This window comes from Epinephelus moara, chromosome 20, assembly GCF_006386435.1.
Source record: "Epinephelus moara isolate mb chromosome 20, YSFRI_EMoa_1.0, whole genome shotgun sequence".
In the NCBI taxonomy this organism is placed as follows: domain Eukaryota; kingdom Metazoa; phylum Chordata; class Actinopteri; order Perciformes; family Serranidae; genus Epinephelus; species Epinephelus moara.
This window is the reverse complement of record NC_065525.1, coordinates 21,989,114-22,009,950: the sequence shown is the minus strand read 5'-3', so window position 1 is coordinate 22,009,950 and position 20,837 is coordinate 21,989,114. Positions and strand designations below refer to the sequence as shown.

General features: G+C 41.5%; 1 protein-coding gene across 2 annotated transcripts in view; it reads right to left on the bottom strand.

Moving 5' to 3' along the window:
- Positions 1-20,837, bottom strand: part of shank3a (SH3 and multiple ankyrin repeat domains 3a) — a 267,152-nt gene that overhangs the window by 132,825 nt on the left and 113,490 nt on the right. For both annotated transcript variants that reach the window (XM_050073918.1, XM_050073917.1), the window contains one exon: positions 17,298-17,369. In XM_050073918.1, coding sequence (XP_049929875.1) covers positions 17,298-17,369 — 72 coding nt within the window. The remainder of the gene's footprint in view (positions 1-17,297; positions 17,370-20,837) is intronic.

Below are 20,837 nucleotides of genomic sequence, written 5' to 3'. Positions count from 1 at the left end.
ACATCAAACAGTGGTTTTTGTGTTCAAATATGAAAAAAATCCAAGGAGTGCCATGGGGGGACTAACAATTAGCCAATTGGTATCAAGGGTGGGAAGAGCACTGTTGTAATGCGTTGTCAAATGGTGCACCAAACCCATGGGGAGGTATAATGACAATGGCAACTGTTATAGACAAGACAGACACTGCTATCAATGCTGCTCTAAACTGTTACAATACTGTATGTCTCCTCAATACCAACCAGCATCATAGTTTGTTTCACTTCGCTAGACTCCACTCTTAAAACCCTGGCAAATCCAGTATGGTGACATAGCTACACATCAGTGTGGATTTAAACTGATGTTAAGATTCAGGCAGATACGTTGGTCATTGGTTAGGGAAATATCCAGTCCCCTTCCCCCACTAATGTGGACACAATGTCAGGCTAAAGATGGAAACAGTGTGTAATGAGTTGACAGTTCTGTCTAATAATTATAAAGAAGGCGGGCAGGCAGTTAGCAAAAAGAAACAGCGCAGTGTGCCATGGGAATATCATGTTTTTAACTAGCTCATCCTGTTTTTACAACAAAAAGCTCAGCTGAAGTTCACATCAGTCTTACAAAGTTCATTCTCAGTTTATGGTCTCTTTATGATTTCATCCAAACTTTTTGTCTGATATTTTGCCTTTCCACACATACAGTAAGGGCGGCACGGTGGTGTGGTGGTTAGCACTCTCGCCTCACAGCAAGAGGGTTGCCGGTTCGATCCCGGGCGTGGGAGCCCTTCTGTGCGGAGTTTGCATGTTCTCCCCGTGTCAGCGTGGGTTCTCTCCGGGCACTCCGGCTTCCTCCCACAGTCCAAAGACATGCAGATTGGGGACTAGGTTAATTGATAACTCTAAATTGTCCATAGGTGTGAATGTGAGCGTGAATGGTTGTTTGTCTCTATGTGTCAGCCCTGCGATAGACTGGCGACCTGTCCAGGGTGTAGCCTGCCTCTCGCCCAATGTCAGCTGGGATAGGCTCCAGCCCCCCCCGCGACCCTCAAGAGGATGAAGCGGTTAGAAGATGAATGAATGAATGAACACATACAGTACAGTCTTGCATTACTGCCAGACTGTTTTTGACGGCTGCCTATTTCTGTTCTGGTGTAACTACATGTAAGAAGGAGGGGTTTGAATGGTGTCTATAGATTCTTTTAGAGCCTTTTTTTTTGTTTGAAATCAATCTAAATCACAATTTAAAAAAACAATGTAAAGCCAAGCTGACTACTGCTGCAATCCTCAACAAGGGAGCAACCTTTCAAAGACACTTTATAAGCCGTTTAAGCCTGTATTTGATACTCAAATTAGGTTTTCGGTGGAGTATTACTTTAAAACAACAAGAAAAATACCTGAGACTAGTTTCCACATTGACTTTTAAACAGTTGCAAAGTCCATCACACACACACACACACACACACACACACACACACACACACACACACACACACACAGGCAGATTGTTCGTTTAACATTATATCTTACTAGAGGATTTAGTAAATCTGTCCAATAAAAGAACATATTAATTAACTCTTGGTTTAATGTGGGTGTTTATACTCCCCTAACAAACAAAGCTGCTGCGTACCGCTTCACGCCTGTTCGAGCAGATTGGTGTTTTTGTGTTTTATCTGTGTGCATCCACAAGCACTTCTGCCTCTGTCTATGTCTGTTTGGACCTCAGCCTACAGTATGTTTGTCTGAGAGAGCCACAGCTTAAGTAATCTCCAATATCCATACCTAACAGGCTTAAAGTGTAATGCTCTCAGCTACAAAAAGACCAATATGCTGTATGACAGAGTATGGACCTGATCCCGAGGAATAGGATTTTCTGTGAGGGGAATCTTCAACCTTTACTGTATAGCAGCAAAATAAATCTCTGAGTAATTTGATACACTCTTAAGCTTAGGGGGAGACTAACACCACATGAAAAAGCAGTGGAGGCTTGGGGATGAAATGTATTGGACTCACACACATATGTACACACGCTTTTACACACACAGACACACACACATAAAATAACACTCACTGATTCATAATTTAGCACACTAAACACATTTTATTTATGATGCATGAGTGCAGTAAAAAAAAAAAACAACAACACTCAGATACAGTGATGGGAGTGCTGTTACTATGGCAACAGCATCTAACACATCATTGAGCATAAATGTTTTCGCGCACCATGCAATTCAATTTTACACCTCTCTAGTGAGGATTTAGGAAGAAGCCCAATCCCACAGCTTGCTTAGTTCACAGGAGACACAGTCATTATCATAATAATCATAACACCCATTCTAAATAACTTGTTCCTACCAGTGTCCCTTATGGTTTCAGTCCTTTAACCAAGATTTCTCTCTGTTTGTCTTTTTTTAAGCAGGGGGCTCCTGATCTTTTATTGATGTTTTTGAGGGCTAATAGAAAGCACGTAAAGGACAACAAGAAAAATAGACAAAGAGAGAGAAACAAAAATGCCTCTCTGCATTCTCGCCTAAAGCCAGCTTTTACCTGGACCCCTGCCATCTGCTGACACAGCATGCACATACCAGTATGGTTACCCTATTATGGGGGCTATCTCCTTTTATAAACCATGTAAAATGAGACACTTTAAGACAGACAAATTGATCTGACATGAAACACGTGAAAGCAGTCTTCACTAAATGTGACCAGTCGTTCCCCGTTAAGGTAAAATCTGAGTCATTCATACATGAAACAGCGAAAAATCAGCTCTTGCAGTCAAATGAAGTTCACACACACATCCAGCCAGTCCAGCGTGTGAACTTAATGTACATGCCAAGCCACAAACTTTGTATAGAAAATCCAGAATTAAACGATGGCAAAACAAAACTGAAGTTGCTTCACAACAAACTGTTACTACACACTATTACAAACCTCTGTTCTCTCTGGGTTTCTAAATAAAAACAGTGTCAGAAGGCAAAGCCTCACTGAGACAGTAACCTGCATTCACTCTTGATCTCATGAGTCATTTAAGCAGTAATGTGTTGAGTCTAACCTCTGTGGCCCGACTCCTGGAAGCTCTCTCTGAACGTAGCAGCATGGTGTCTCCTGAGTAATCCTTTTCAGCAACACTGGAATGCTGTATTTTAGCTCTGTATAATTTCTAGTATTCCTCTTGATGAACTACAGTTTGGGCAAGCGGGGCAGTATGAGGCAGCTCTGATAGGGTTGGCTAGAGGCCGGAACAAAGCACGGCAAAGCCACGGCCTTTTTCCCACTCATCAACACACTCACAAACATGCAGAGCACAGGCTTATTGTATATGGACCCCCAAACACATTCTGCTGTACGCTCAACCAATTCCACCCGCCCTCCTGGCCACACTGGCAGCATGGCTTTGTCCAGCATTGTCTCTTCCATCAGTACAATTGAGCTCTGGCTTACTTGCCAACCCATTATTGCAGAAAAAAAAGAAGGCATGGGCATAAACAGGGACACACAAATTTAAATGTGCAGATCTGTGTTAATGACAACACAGGGACACACTCAGGCAAGATCTCTATGGAAGGCAGACCATTCACGAGTGTTGTCACAGTGATATTCCACTCAAAATCTATGGGCTCTATTTTCGTGTTGGTGCAGAGTGCAGTGTTGGACTGGCCAGCTGGTATTTTCCTGGCTTTACTGAGGTTATTTCCTCTACTGCAACAATTTGGTATCTTGGTGACATGCCGTGTGTGCCAGTGGGAGGAGAGGTGAGGTAGAGAGCAGTCTCTAACTGAAATGGTACTGTGCACCGTCAAGCAATTGCACATGGCAGATCTGCTGGTTAAATTTTGTGTAATAAAAAAATAACCACAGAAACCACAGTGCTTATGTGCACAACAAACTCGTCATTTTTATTAATTATTCTGCAGTTTCTCCTGCAAAACAGCAGGCACTGTTCCACGAAAAAAAACACAGATCAATTAAAACTTCTCTCTCCGTTAATAACTCCCTCAGGACTGTTCCTTTCTGCCAGTCCCCTCCTTGTGTCTCCAGGTAAGTAACTGGGGCCACAGCTATGCGGCACACCATCTTCTTTTTAATGAGTATGGCCAAAGTGTCACCCTGTGTTTAAAGGGGATGAAAGTCGCAAATGTGATTTGCCATGATTTTCACAGCCTCTAACACAGCCACCTATAACGTGCGATAATATATTCTTTCTGATCCCACTCTGTATCCGAATGAACCACAGATGTGCCAGGTGAGCCTGGCCACGAAAATACCACAAGTTTTCTTGGCACGCCCCCAACGCACTGAGCAAAGAGCACTTGACTGCAATCAACCGAGCTGCAGGGTTCACAGAGCCCTATATCTAAAGTAAGCTTAATATGTGCCCTGAGATCACTGACGTTTAAATGAATTACAGTTAAGACCAGGTGGCAGACACTCTGACACCTGCAAACCATCAACGCACCTGCTTGCAAGGCAAATAACTGTGTGTGAGGAGTAGACTGGGACGAAAAAGTGTTTCTACACATGTTTTGGTTAAAAAAAAAAAGACTTTTTGGAACATGCTGAGCGCAAAAACAGATGAAAGAGAGGTTATAATGATGCTTCAGAGGTGGTTTGAAGAGTTTCTTTGTCACTATCAAAACTGGTGGTAACCATGAACTTCAATCTGACCAGGTCTAGCTGGAAAAAAAAGATCTCAGTCACAATTTCTGCAAGGGTTGTTTGAAACTTAAAATATAGATTTTCAGTTGAGCAATGACTCAGGGTAGAAGGGGTCTTGCAATATAACAATGCTGATGATAACTAGAGCCTTTGTGCTCCACTGTCTCGCAGGTTCCCTCGCAGATACACCTGGATCGTGTGTCATAGTTGTGCTGCTGCCGTGGTGGTCCTGCCTGATGCCTCCTACTACTGCTGTTACTATTAGTCATACATCTACTGTTATTATAGACATATGATTATTATTGTCATATACATATACTATCATATATTAATATATGCTTACAACATATGCTACCAAATTACTGTTATCATTATTATTATATTATTAGTAAAATTAATGTTATTGCAGCTATTGTCATTACTGCTTGCCCTTTTCTCTCTGTCTCTGTCTCTCTGGGTCTCTCTATGTCTGTCTCTCTTTATGTCATATGGATTACTGTAAGTTTATTATGTGCATCTGTTCTGTACACACGACATCTATTGCACATATGTTCGTCCTGTCATCAGTTGCTCTTCCTGGGGTTTCTACCATTTCTTTCCCCCCATCAAAGGGTTTTTTTGGGGGGAGTGTTTGCCTTATCCGCTGTGAGGGTCCAAAGGACAGAGAGATGATGAATGTTGTAAAGCCCTCTGAGGCAAATTGTTATTTGTGATATTGGGCTTCAAAAATAAAATTGAGCTGCATTGAGCCGTGACATTTAAAAATGAAATATTGATATCATGTGAATAAAACACACATGATAATATTATGGAAATAATCCAGCGCCTCTTAAATCATCACTTTTTTTTGTTCTTGCATTGTCTCCTTCCTCCAACACCATCTGCTTGCCTTTTTACTGTCCATTAAGTGAAATCGCTCTTTGTTTTACACATTCTTTTTCACAAAAGTAATAGTTACAGACACTCTCTCCATCTCCCTACACTTGTATTTTGATTGTAATTACTTTGCTAAAAAAAAGAGACAAAACGCACAATAAACAAAATTATAGATGAGGAAAAAAGAGATGAGTGGTAGCTCTGTATCCTCAAGAGTACAACAAAATAAATGGTCATGTGCTCATAGAAAACAGGGAGCAACAGGATACAAAGGAATGCAATCCAAGTACTCCCACAATATCTAAATGTTTAAGGAAATACTAGAAAGCCTTTATCAGGGTGGCTAAATCATTAAAAGAGCCACCGTGTTTCAACCACTGTAGGTCTTCTTCAGAGCTTTAAAGCTCTTTTAATGATTTAGCCACCATAATTAAGGCCTTTTAATATTTCCTTCCTCATTTATATATTCTGGAGTCCCTGGATTGCCTTCCTGTGTGAAAATATAGATTAGTTTGACTGATAGCATCATCATTATTATTATTTTCAAATTATCTATAAATATCAGGATAATGTCATTATCACAAACCCTTTAGCCACCATAATAAAGTACTGAAAATCTGATATCATGCCAGCCCTAGTGTGCAGTCTAAGTTGCAGTCCATAAATTCCGCAACATGAAATATGACAATGGAGCTCTATTGTTGTTTGTATGCATGACTATGTGTGTTTGTATTTTGTAAGCAGCGGGAATGCATGCTGTCATCAGAATCAAAGAGTCCAGAGAAAGAAAGAGCTGAATCAGGTCCAGTCATGTGCTTTTAGACAGACACACAAACTGACACCAGGACACAGGCAGGCAGACAGTGGGGAGACAGAGCCAGAGGGTGAAACACAACTAAACAGACCAAAGGTGAACTGGAGCTCGGCAGCTTACTAAAACTTGTCAAATTACAGCTGAATATGTAGCAAAAATGATCCTCCCCCTACATTTGAACCCTGGCAGCAAATAGGCCTACGGGCTACAAAGAGTGAACAGAAGAGGGCAGAAAGCACGCTCCAGGCTGAGACAGGGGGTATGTGGGTAGTGTATTTATTCAGCTCCATGATTATTAGAACTCTATTGTACTTTACGCCTCTGGCATCCTTTTCTACAGTCAGCTATTCATACTGCTTGACCTAGAATGATGAGTCTCCTGCTAGTGGGATGTTTCGCTGTATGGAACGGGAGCTATACAATGTGTTATTTCTTTATTGTGAAATGAAATTGTGCAATGAGGTGTAGCATCAAGACCAAACAGCAGGTCCCGTTCCAGTTCAGTTATATGGATGGATGAATGCAAAATGCAGGGGACCTTCACTTTTTCTCAAAAGCATCAGTGGTGATCAGTAGTGTCTTAGATTACAGAGGCACACACAAACAAACTAAAAGGAGAAAAAGAAGTATGTGGAGCTTTGAGCCAGCTAAATTGCTTTTTGTTGGGTTTACATTATCTGCAGACAGGGAAAAAAAGATAGATATTTCATTCTAACAGTGTATGAATGCGGCTGCGGTGTGCATGATTGCCATCTACCGAAGAAATTTCTGTTCAGTATAAGCCATAATGCACAGAATGGAAAGTGGGGAGTTGACTGCATCGTCTATACTGCAGATCTGGTGGAGGGCCAACTGGGAAATTGTTGGATTTAACCCACTTCAGCTTGTCTCCTTGCCCACTGTCACAGGGACTTATTTTAGCAATGGTAGAGCAACACATTTAAACCAAATGTGTGATCTACTTATGTATTTAACTTTATCTGATCTGAAACTTTCAGACTGGATTCATCACCAAACTGTGCTATGACACAATCCCGTTTTAAAGCTAAGCGCTATGGACAACACATTCTCCCTATTCTCTAACGCACTGACAAAATACTTAACTTGAAACACAAAAACAGAGACCAAAAAATGAACATCAGCAGTACCTGCAAGCAGAGACCCACATAGAGCTTAGTGGGGTGTGTTATGAAGAGCCTAGGGCTACAGTTTCAACATGGCCTGATTTCAGAGCATAATGAACACAACATAATCAATTCACTCTTTCTAATCTGTCTAATCACTGTCTCTCTCTAACACACACGTACACACCCTACGCAGGTTAAGTGAAAAATTAAAAGAGGAGGTGAGATACTCTTGTGGTGACACATAAGGGAACTGTGCTGCAATTTCTCACACAAGAACTTACACAAACATGCTAAAAAAAAAACAGGGATACATCGAAATTATGGTTTGGTTCAGTTTAGCAGTCACGTTTCAGTGCAAGCTGGGTACAGCAGAAACATCATGGTGATAAGCAAGTCTGGGTGTTGCTGTTGAATGTGTGTTAGCATGTTGGATGTGCTACCATTCATATAGGAGCAATTATACACAGCTCTCTCTACTTTGCAGCTGACTGGGAACCTGCGGGCGGGTCTTCCAGCTCTGGCATTACATCTGCACACTACAGTGTGACTGACTTGCACACAAATCTGCTTGTTGTGCTAACCTCAGCATAAGTTGCCAACAGCTAAAAGTTTCTGGGTAGAGCCTGCACTTGTGACCTTTGTTCTGCATTACATACATCAATCTACAGGGACTGTATTCTGTGTGTGCAACCGTGTGCATCAGATGCAGACACATCGACAAACACAAATATTGTTACAGCCCTACTAGAAAAGTAGTAGCACACAGACCATATTAAGGTTGGGGCAGTAGCCCACTGTATGGAGTGTATTAGGTATGCAATCTTAAATAAGACTGTCACTCTATAAGCAAGGGCCAAAGCAAAGGAACACAAATCACACTTTAGCACAGAGTGTAGTTTTAATGAAGCTTAGGGTACGCTCAATCAGGAAGACTTTCTTTATGCTTCAATCATTCACAATTTTCTCTCTCTATCTCACTCCCCTCGCTTCTCCCAGTCAGCTCATTACAGGCAATCGCTCTTCCCAGTTAAACCAATCAAATTTCACTCAGCAAATAATGCTACTGCTGTCTTCTCTGCTGCTGTCAGCTGCGCCCTCCTACACCCCATCAGACTCCAGTTATCATATCTAGTGCTCAGGTCAAGCTCATCAAAAGTCAACTCCTCATCACATCTAGATCCTCAGCACCCTCCTCATCTCGCCATCACTACCAGTGTCTAGGCTCCATAGGTGGGGTACCTTATTCTACTACTACTTCACCACCCCCTTTAAAATATATCACATCACGATCGCTGTGGTGTCATGTATCATCTAACTGCCAAGGACTATACACATATCAGTCAGTCTCTCCTGAGTAATATGGCTGTTACCTAGCTGGATTTGTAAGCACATGAAAAACAAAGTTACAAAACCAGAGAAACGGCATGTGGTAAAACTGTAAATGATGGGCTTTATACCCCATAGATTCCGTACTCTATCAGAAACTGACCAACTAGACTAATGGAAGCCATATTTATGAAGGATATTTTGTATAGAACGTTAGCCTGCCCATTTGTGCAGTAGCTCAGGTCAAGCTGCCCAGAGGGCGTCCTGCTGACAGCTGCCACCTGCTGAGCCTTCACTGACTAAGACTGACAGCTCTGAGACTCTCAGCGGAGGCTCACAGAAAATAATGTATGTGGCAGTTATTTCGCTTAACAAGTTTACCCACTGTGCCACAGCTATTACACTGTCTTTTCGGCTCTTTGCAGCTTTGTCTCTATCCAGCACAAACACACACACACAGTGAGGCCGTCTCCATCAGAGAGCATCAATAGCAGGTTATGACAGCATTGTGACACAAGCGGGGCATTATGATAACAGACAGTGAAGACCACAAGGCAGATTCTGTCCCAGAGAGACCCACTGGCACACACACATTGTCACGTGCATGCATAAACACATTTTCACAGACACACACACGTGCACCCGCATGTGCACAAACACAGCCTTGTATACAGGAATGTCTGCCACATACAGACACACACACAAATGTTTGCCTTACTTAGTCAGAGATCCAAAAGCAAAAAAAAACCACTCACACTGACCACAACTAGACACAAACGTTCACTAACATATCAGGCACACACACACACACACACACAAATAGACACAGTGATCCAAGCCTACGGTTAGTAACTGAACCAGTGCAGGGAGAAACATTAGCATTCTGTCAAGGTTTCAGACAAGACTGCACCAGCTCTTCACACAGCCAACATGCAGCAGAGCATAACAACAGAACGAAAGCCAGAGAGAGAAAGGGAGAGAGAGCTTAGACAGGTAGGCAGGGATGAGTTGGGGAGTGTTCGGGAATAATTAGAGATAGAAAGTATGAAAAACAGAGAAACAGAGGAGGAAAAATATGTGCTTACACCAGAGATAATGACAAAATTAAATTATAGAGATGATGAAAGCAATTGGGGTACCTTACTATTGAGTCTGGCCTTCCTGGCTTCTTTAGTTTTCCTTTCTCTTCTCTGGGCAGCTTGTCTTCTGCCCAGAGCGGATCCCATCTCACACACACACACACACACACACACAGACACACTCGCCGTCACAAACACACTTCCGTAGGTCAGCTACAGTCCCAGTGCCAAAACATCATCCACATGGCCATATCCAGTCCCCCTCCTCCTCGTCTCCTCTCCCCTTGTTCTCTCTCCTTCTCCTTCACTACCTCTCGGCTTGTCAAAGTAGCACATGCACGCTCACATGGTCACTCACACAAACACTCGTCCAAGCACAGACGTACACACTGACTCCTGTGCATGCACAGACAGACGGAGAGATGGCAAGGGGTGATTTTGCAGGATGCTGGAGAGAACAGAGGGAGGGTGGGGAGAGTGAGAGCTAGAGAAGAGGGAGGGAAAATAGAGGGAGGAGAGAAAGCGTAAGATAGAGGGAGGTTAAACAGAAAGAGAAAATAAGGGGGAAAATGGGTGGGGTGTAGAAGCTAGGAAAGATAAGGATATTCAAAGGGAAAGGAAATAAAGAAAAGAACAGGACAAAGACATAAATATACTGTAGGACACTGGTGCAATCTCTGTATCACAGTCTAAGCCAAGTGTTAGATGACAGACGGAGCCTTATGACTACTGACTGATGCTCATGTCTTTGAATCTAAGTGTTCCTGAAAATATGGTTACATTTAAATGCAAACTGTTTGTACAATTTATTCGTACAAATAACCCAATTTGCAACTCCACACAGTCACAGTATGTGGAGTAGTGTCACACATATTAAAACATCAACAAAAACACACAGACACATATGGTCTCTCAAATCAGAAACAGCAAAAAAAAAAACATGTCAGCTGAGCCCCTCGATTCAACTGGGAAAACATTTTGAAAAATCCCAAGTTCCATGTCTGTATTTGTTTGTCTGTGTGTGTCCGTGTGTGTAGGTGTGTGTGTGTGTGTGTGTGTGTGCACGTGCACACACTCTTATTTCTACCCAGATATCTCTTTACTCTTTTCAAAGTACAAAATTTCTCTTCTTTTTAAGGGATTATCCATAAGGGGAGCTATGTGTGAGAGGGATTCCCCACTGGAAATATCCTCTCATCCTGTGCCATGCAGCTGTGCTGGTGTGTGTCTGAGTGCATGTTGTACATGTGTATATGTGTGTGTACTATGCAGAAATCCCACATCAAATTTCATGATGGCTGCAGTAGCAATAACACTGCACTGATACGAGGGTTTAGGCACTATACAAATGCTCTGTGGGATCTGGCATCTCAGAACAATATCACACCTACAATGAGCTACATTCTCTGTGTGGTTTCACTGTAAATTGAAAATAATGCAGGAATTCTCATTCATAAATACAATAAGCCGCTAACAACAATACAAAGCCTGAGTGTAGGAGGAATAGCAATACTCTGCATTACGTTTTATAGTGGATCCGTTTATGAATGCTTTCCCACACATGTACACTGTCACAAAAAAAGGCATGATATGAGCATTGGTTTGGCTTGTGAATCATACTGAACAAGACTAATCATTTTTACCCAAGCAAATTCTTTTGATAGTGTGTGCAATTTCTCAGCGGGTTTATGATATTAGCACAATTGAAATGCCCTCACTCTGGCAGTCTGCTCTGTGGAGTCCGTGACCACATTACCAAATAGTGCGTTACTAAATGCTCTCCACGACTGTATATGCCTCTTTAGTTTCTTCCAACCCACCCCCTCCCTGGCGATCTCTGTGGCCACTACGCCCAGGGCTTTCATTCACATTATATATGCATGTACAGCGTACTCATGTTTCCATCTTTCTAGCCATCCAACCAACTAGTCTTTCATGGCTATTGTCTATATATCTTTAACTGGCTGCAAAATTATAAAAGCCCAATCATCTTAAAACTTGCATGAGATCTGTTCCCCAGAACATATATGAAGAGTTCATCACAAGGTCACATAAACTGTAGCTGCACTGATCAACTCCTGTAGTAGGCTAAAGCATTAGTACTCTGCTCCTCATAAATAAGACAGAAAGATGGAGGTGATCATGATCTTAACATGTCACTGTGAAAAGTGGATAAATGATTCATACTGTACATCTACAGTATTGCCCTTTCATGTGATGTGCAGGGATTAAAAAATAGCATCTTGGTTTTAAAATTGCACCTTGATATACTGACAGCATTATGTACTGTGAAGTGTTAAAGATATATATATATACAGAGAAAAGATGTGGTATTGTAACACGGTGAAGACAAAGTTTATGAGAGAATTTAAGGGTAAAAACAAGTTTTTAGATGGTAACAGTCATTAAGTCAGTTTGAGTAAAGTGCATAAATGACTTATAAAAAACAGCTGGGGGGGGCGGAGGGACTTCTATCAGTGGAAGCTCTTTGTCAAACTGCAAGAAAGCCATCCATTCTGCAGCCCTGTCTATCACATGGCAGTCCTCCTACACCAAACACCCACACACATGCACTCTTTTTTTCTCCTAAAAGTATACTATGTAAATGTTCTCTGCAGCCACCCCTGTGTTGTTAACCAGGACAGAGTCGGGTGAGGAGGTCTGCCTGGGTCGGGTGTAGAGGGGAAAAAAAAGAATGGGAAAATCCTATCAATTATGACCTCATTTCAAACTTTAGCCCACGGCTAATGAGCTCCATACCAGCAAAGTAGGCTAATGCTTGACCTCTGCCTAACAGGGCAGCTTGCTGCAGGATGAATTGTGAATATCGTGACTGCCAAGGCTGCAAGAGTCACCCATAACAAGATTTCCCTCTTTACCTCTGGAAGTCATTATGCAACAAAAGCAAATGTGCCATTCAGGAAAAAAAAGAGAGAGGGGGGCAAACGTCAATGCTCCATTACTTTGTAACACCGCTTGCTTAAAGCTCATCTTCGTTAATGCAGGCACAAGAGAATATTTTCTTTTTATTACCACTGCCTAGACAGAGACCTGTATAGAGCCTTTAACATTCATGATTGAATAATTAGCATACTACTGCTACGAATAATTAATACACCACTTGCCTTTTCAAACATCTACATATATTAAACACAATAGTCAAATGGCAGTTGACTCTGACCATGAAATTAAATAGTGCCATAAACTGAGCTGCATTCCTTCTAAATTACTTTCACTGAGGAGGCAGTGGGTAGCCTGCTACAGCATTCAGGTTGTATAGTAAGTGTAATTAGGCCTTTACAATCAATCAAAATAATGTATAATCTGTACAAAATATTTTGCAAACACAAATAAACACCAGTGTTTTACAAATGCATGCATTATGACAGATACTTGACTCGATATCTCAGATAATGACCAGTGTCTCTGTGTTCAGGTGTCACTGTGTTGAGAGACATGCAGATAATTAATGGGGGAAAACAAGAATTTACTGTGACTGTTTCTGGAGCTTCTACAGCCAAATTACCACCTTCATTCTCTCCAATAACACAGCTGTCCTGGATTAGTCATTGCTGAACAAAAAAAAATAGCTCAAACAACACCGTGGCTTTCACTGCCCATTCACACATTCAGGTTTGTACTCAGCGTGATCGAGTTAGAGGCTGGGAGATTCACACTCTTTTCTTCATCTGAACATTTTACCAGTTCCACATTGGCTGGCCGGTGAGGCAGGCCCGTCACAACAAATGATCTCTTTATAGATGATTTATTGTGTGAAATTACTACCTAAATTGCAGCTGGGCTGAAAATGATCTTGGTTGAGTAACACTCATATACTATGTCATAGCGATGTAGCACAGTAGCAGACGGCAGCACCTCACACCAGACTGGTTAGACAAGAGACAATATTTGAGAGTATGACTCATCCTTCTCATCACAGCTTTCTTGCATCTGCGTCTCATTCACTATTTTTTTGTTCTCTCTGACACTCTCAATAAAGTACGCTACAGAATACACTCACTGCCCATGAAAAAGAGGTGGACGAAAAAGCCCAACAAAGAACTGAATGAAAAATCCCCTCTTTTTCTAAGAAACCATGTTCAGTGACATTTCAAATCTCCCACGCACAAATCCAGGATTCAGCCCTGGATTCCCAAAACAGGCCACATTTTGGCCTCTACTTTCCAAATGTTCAACTACATGTTGAAAAGTCTCTCTAAGGGAATTGGACCCTGACAGAAAAGGACCATACTATATGCCACATTTCTGTGAAAACAATGCCTGTAGCCACATGCTCTGCTTATTCATTGCATATAGAATACATGAGCGGTTATATTTTCCGTAACTGCTTATCCTGTTGGGGGTCGCAGGGGCGCTGCAACCCATCCCAGCTGACACTGGGTGAGAAGTGGGGTACACCCTGGACAGTTCGCCAGACTATTGCAGGACTGACACATAGAGACAGACAACCATTCACATTCACACCTACGGGCAATTTAGAGTCACCAATTAATCTGCATGTCTTTGGACTGTGGGAGGAATCCGGAGTACCTGGATAAAACCCATGCTGACACGAAGAGAACATACAGGCTCCGCACAGGAACTCTCTTGCTGTGAGGTGACAATGCTAACCATTGCACCACCGTGCCACCTAATAGACAGAGAATAAAATATAGATATATAATAGTATCTTGCAATACCCTTGACAGACAGCTCTGAATTGCTGTTGTTCTGTTTGTTCCTTCAAGGGATACTTTGCCGATTTTCAACCAGCTTTGTATAATGACAATGTAGGTAGTACGTGTAAATGCACAGTGGTAGACTTCCCTTCATCTTACCAGCGCCCAGATCTCCCTGCTCCTCTCCCAGCTCAAATCCACTGGCTCTGGGGCTCTTGCTCGAACTACAGATTGTACTTCCGCATTTTTGTATGCCCACCACCATGGACATAGCAAGTAGAAACGCAGATAGAGTAAGATCCAGCTCTGTCGCTTTCTGTCAAACTGAGACTTAAACTCTAATCATATAGTAAAATCAGGCAGCGCCAATCAAATATAAACCTAGATTCTGTCACTGTATTGCCTATTTCTCGCTTATAAGTCAGAAACATTTCAGTGCACTACTTCGCTGTAATACAAGAATTTGTAAAGAGAAAGTAAGGACCATATTGTTTCCTGTATTGCAAAAATGGAGGCTGAAAAAACTGAAATCAAACTTTACAACTAAGCAGTGCTGATAAAATATGAACAAAGATTATGTTACTGTGTTGCCTATTTCTCACCTCAGATGTTTTTAGAGACATATGTTATCTTACTGTTTCACTGTCGCCACAGTTTCCTGTGTCAAAACAACAATGATTGCATTAAGTCACCCACCAGCTGGAGCATCTATTGGTCTGGTGCAGCACAGTAGGTCTTTTAACCTCTTGAGCAAATGTAAATGGCACCGCCCCTTTTCTCTGTTTTCTCTTGTCATGTAGCACCAGTTTCAAAAGTATTTGTTTCTTTCTACTGCTTAGATGGACCAGTTTTATGAAAAGGCCATCTTTTCAGCAATAAAATACTTCTTTAATTTGAAAGCAACTGAGAAACGTACAAAGGCAATAAAGAGAGACAAATTCATAACTGTGACAATTGTACAAGTAACAGACATCAGTGCACCAATAATGCCAAATGCCTAAAAAAGGAGGTTCTAATCAATATTCTTGAACCACCCCATGTTTTCTAGGAACTTTAGTTCCTCAAACTATGACAGTGAGGATTAACAATATAATCAAATTTTCTCATGGGATAGAGTGTATATGGAGCTCACTGCAAATCAGCAATAAGCTGTTAAAACTGTTCTCACCAGCATTAGTCTATTAACTACAAGAAAAGCACATCTAAGAACATTAGTCACACAGAAGGGGTGCAGGCAGCCTACTTTGTGGTGTTACTTAATGGTGTTTTATTCATCAGATTATTACGTGACGCGCGCAGTGGTGTCTCATAACAAAATGTGACATATGCTGAAAAACATTAAAAAAAAATGTTATTTTCTTATTGAGGTTGAGCCGAAATTGGAAAATGAGTTTTTGACAGTCACAAGGGTGAAAAGAACTGACTGACGCATAAATGATCAAAACTGCGGTTCCGCAATTTGTAAGCAAAAGCAGCTCCCGACTATTGTTCTCCGTCTCTCTCTCTAACACACAAAAACATAATTGACACTGTTAATTCTCTCCAGTGTAAATCTCCTGCCCTCTGATGGGGTTTGATGCAAATGCATTCAGTTCTTTCTGCTGTCTGTTCCACTTAGTACACCCACACACACACACACACACAAACAAACACACACACACAATCATGTCTACCTCATTTGCGTCTTCTTACTAACATCTCCTCATATTTCAGACCTGCCATTCTTCACCTGTCCACTGGTTGTCCCCGCTGAGGTCCTGCTTCAGGTGATCACCTGATTAGTCACCTGCTTGCACACCTGTTCCCCATTACTCTGTTAGTCATAATGTATACTGTGCCCAGCCAGTAGTATTCACCCTCTGCCAGATTGTCTAGATTGCTCAGTAGCCTAACCGTGCCAGGCTTTGTCCTATTCTGCAGCTCTGTATCTGCGTTTGTGACCACCTGCCTGTCCCTGACCGCTGTCTGCCAGCATCGCCTCTTTGGTTCTGTTTGCCAGTTTGGACTGCGGTTTGTTGCTGTCTATAAGCCGGCATATCCAACAAGTAAAGACTGATATCAATGAACCAGCCTTCCCTTCTGTATCTATTCATATTCATTCAAATGCACAAAACAGAAACACACAATTGTCTGTTACACATATTCTCAACCTGATCTGGGACCATAATCAACAGGAGACAAACTATCACTGCAGCATTAGATTGCATGTTCTGCTCCATTCTAGTTTTTTATGTTTGAGTAGGACGGAAAAGCGTGTGTTTAACATATTAAGCCAACAAGGAAGAAAATTACAGTGCTACCTGCTGAGTATTTTGACAGAAGCAATTACACAGGATTGGTAAAAGACAGAAATTGAAGAGATACACATGAATGGAAATAAGTGAAACCATGATTATCTTAATCTCCACCTGTTCATTTTAATGTGCTATGGCAGCACAAAACAGGCATTGTCTCACTCACACTGTCCTCATGCAAACCTCTCAGGGCTCTGCATGGCCTGGAGAGAGTACCTCAATTACACATGAACCAGCAAGCACACATAGTCAAGCTGTTACTGAGGTCCACTCTTCAAGCATCTTATAAAGATTAGAGAATTAAACTTAACCAGAGCCTCCCTGCACTTGCTGTATCCACTTGGCCTGTATGCTACCTGAGCTTTGCTCTATGCACTGCATGCAGTGTGTGTCATTCACTGGGTTTAGAAGGTTTCACCAAGCATAAGCTCTTCAGATGTCAGGATGACAGAGTGCACAGCTGTTTGGTCTTACCTTGGTGTGGAGCTTAGACAGCTGCTTTTCATCCAGGTAAGTCTGGGTGTAGACACGTCTTTTATAGCGGAACTGAAACGAAACAAGAACAAACGTAAGAGGACAATCGGGTTTTACTCTCTCTTATTGTCTGCTTCCACTGCTTCACAAAAAACACAAAACAAACAATCATCAATCATCACTGAGTATCAGCTCCTTAGACCAAACTATGACAATTTTCAAATACAATATTGACTTTCCTAAGACAGAGAGAGAGTGGGAGGGAGAGAGAAAGACCAGAGAAACAGAAACTGAAATATCAACCCATTTAATAACCATGCAATGACATTAGGGGACCAAATATCTCCCTGTATACGGCTGTCATCTTTTGCCAGCGTTCCTGCTTGTCATCTTTTCCACATATTACATCTTGCTTGAAAACCCATCTCCTGCTCCTTTAAGTTTTAGTATGAAATATAAATTGCAAAACAATAAAAAAGGTTTCCAATTTCAACTAAATAAACACACAGGAGGAGCATTGCAAACAGGTCTGACAAATTAAAAAAGACAAGTGCATTCATTTAATAAAAAAAGTGTTTTTCCCCACACTGAGTTAAAATTGTTTCTCCAACTGCAAAAAATCAATTTACTGTAGTATGTCAAATAGTTAACAGAGGTAAAACAATGTTGAACTCTGATGACCAGACATTGATTGGATAATACAGAGTCTGAACACTCAGCATACTGCAGAAGAGTAAGTTTGAAAAGTAATGGGAAGGTTGAAAAAATATTGTGGGAAAAATCATGCATTATGCGGAACACAGTAAAACTGAATATCTTGACATCAGTCTTATCGAGTTATCTATAAGCAGTGCCAACTGAGAATGGATTTTTTAAAGTGGGACCATATGTGTTCTTTTACAACAAACAAGCTGCATTTGCTCACAAAGTGAAGTGATTTGTCTGCTCCCTTTGACCACTGGAGTTGTCTTTTGGCAACAAGCAATTTGCTGAGACAAAATGCAGTGACTCATGTACTGTAAATCAAACCAAATTCTATTGATGCATCTCCAACTACACTGTTAACAATACAGTAATGCCTTTTTCTTTTCCTTTTTTTTTTTTTAAATATATCAAAGCTCTTTACACACTGTGTTTTTGTAGCATCAGTGAAATCTGAACTTCTACAGTAAATGATGGTCACACTTAAAGAGATACTTTCTGACTTTCAACCAGCTTTGTATCATAAAAGTGTGGGTAGTATGTGTAAATGAACTATGGTAAACTTCCCACCATCTTGCTGGTGTCCAGACCTTTATGCTCATCTCTCAGCTCAAATCAGTACATGACGCTGCACTGACTCTAGAGCTGTTGCTCAAACTACAGATTGTACTTCTGCATCAGGACAGTATAAAAGCAGATTGAGAGAAATATTGCTGACCACCTTTCTCTCTTAAACTTGGACCAAACCACAGGCTGTATAATAATGATGGACAACACGACAGCTACCCAAAAGTGAGGCTGAAACATCTCAGTCGCCCGCTGATGACTGACTGCAGTACTGGTCATAAACCCAGCCTCCTCCGTATTCGTGGATGGGACATGGGCTGACTAAAAGATCAAAGTTTACGCCAAATACAGTTTCCCCAAAGATGTTTGTTATAGGTGGTTCTTATCATACTGTGTTATTTTTTTCTGATAAGTTTGGTTTTAGTAATTTGATGCTATAAAAAGGGGGTTTGACGTCATAACTAACAGCTGTGTGTGCCAATCGTTTTTGCGATCAATGGTGCAGCTCGTGATCGGTCAGATGGGTGTATGGGTGGGAAATCAATACCACTGAGATCACTACTGCAAAGGCTCTGGCTCCAAATGATATCACCAGCACAAGATGGCAGCTGCTGTATATGGTGTATTTTGGCTTCATTTATTTTCAGTGGGAGAAAGTGGAGCTGTGTTGTCAATCTTTGCATAGAGTCTATGGATCAAACAGTAAAACTAGGCCGTGCTGGGCGGAGTATTGCACTTAAGTTAAAACAGGCATTGCCCATTTTTAGCCTGAAATGTTTTCAAAAACATATTTTAGTGCACTATTTAGCTGTATTATCAAAGTTTGTAACCAGGAAGTGGGCGCCATATTGTTTCCCGTATTGTGTAAATATTACAGGAGGCTGAAAAACAGTCAAACATTAAAACTAAGCAGTGCTGATCAAATATGAAGCAAGACTCTGTTGCCAGGTTGCCTATTTCTCACCTTAAATGTTTTAAGAAACATATTGTAGCTTACTCTTTAACTGTAAATTGAGATTGTTTGTTAACAGCCAGCCACCACGATGTTTCTAGATGGGAAACTCGCATTATGTCATCCACCAGAGGGAGCATTTATTGGTCTGTTGCGGCACTGTACTGGTAGTTGCAAGTTTTCTACCTCCAGAGCAAAAGCAAATGCCACAGCTGTTTCCATTTTTTCTGGTTATATAGCACTAATTTCAAAAGTATTGTGTCTTTCTACTCCATATACAGCATAGTTTTATGCAAAGACCATCTTTCCAGCTCTGAAACACCCCTGTAAGAAACCTCTCCCAAAATTCTTGATCTAACTGTGTTTTCATTAATGCAAAATCATCTGGTATGCTTTCTGTAATATGCAACTCCAGTCTCTTACCATTTCCCAACTTGTCAAAAGCCAGAACATTCATTAGGTCTGTTGCAAGCTGCTTGTTTAACAGACAGGTTTCACTGAACACTGACAGACTGTAATAGCTTTAAAAATTTGTTACTTTCACTGCCCAGGACTCGAAATGTATTTTAGTTCGGTGAGTTTGTGTGTGTGTGTGTGTGTGTGTGTGTGTGTGTGTGTGTGTGTGTGTGTGTGCGTGCGCACACTAACACATACGCACCTGCGTGCAACCATTCATGTGCTTATGTGTTAGTGTGTGCGCACGTCTTTTTCTCCACCGATGTGTGGTGTTCACCAACAGGGTAAATCCAAGACACAGCAGAGCGGTTTTGAGCTGCTAATCCAAACCTGTCAATCATCTCTACACACCACAGGCCTCAGGGAATAACTGCTGGTCAATCAATGACACACACAGAGCTCTGACAGAGTAGTTGCAGACACTCATAGCACACTCAAACACACACACACACACACACACACACACACACTGATCGGATCCCACAGTTGCTCAGCTGGATTGTAAGCCTTTGCTAGCACGACATCACCAGGCCAATTCGCAAATGCGAGTTAGTCAGGAACCTCTCAGTTCATTTTCGATTTCCAAGGTCATTAACAAAAGCCTTAAACAAGCAACAGACAGCATTTTTGCCTATATATATCATGATGAAAATAATGTGGGTTGCACAGGGTAGTGGCCACAGTAAAATCAGACTATCAGCGTTTACATAGGTTACTTAGTGGCTTTGCAATCTTTGCAATAAGCTTCTGCCACCGGGGACGAATTTTCGTGGAAAAAAAAAAGCTTTACGGCAGGAAATGCGTCATGTATTGCCAAACTGGTTGGTCAGCCAATCAGGGACTGGAGCTGGTCCTTATGAGGA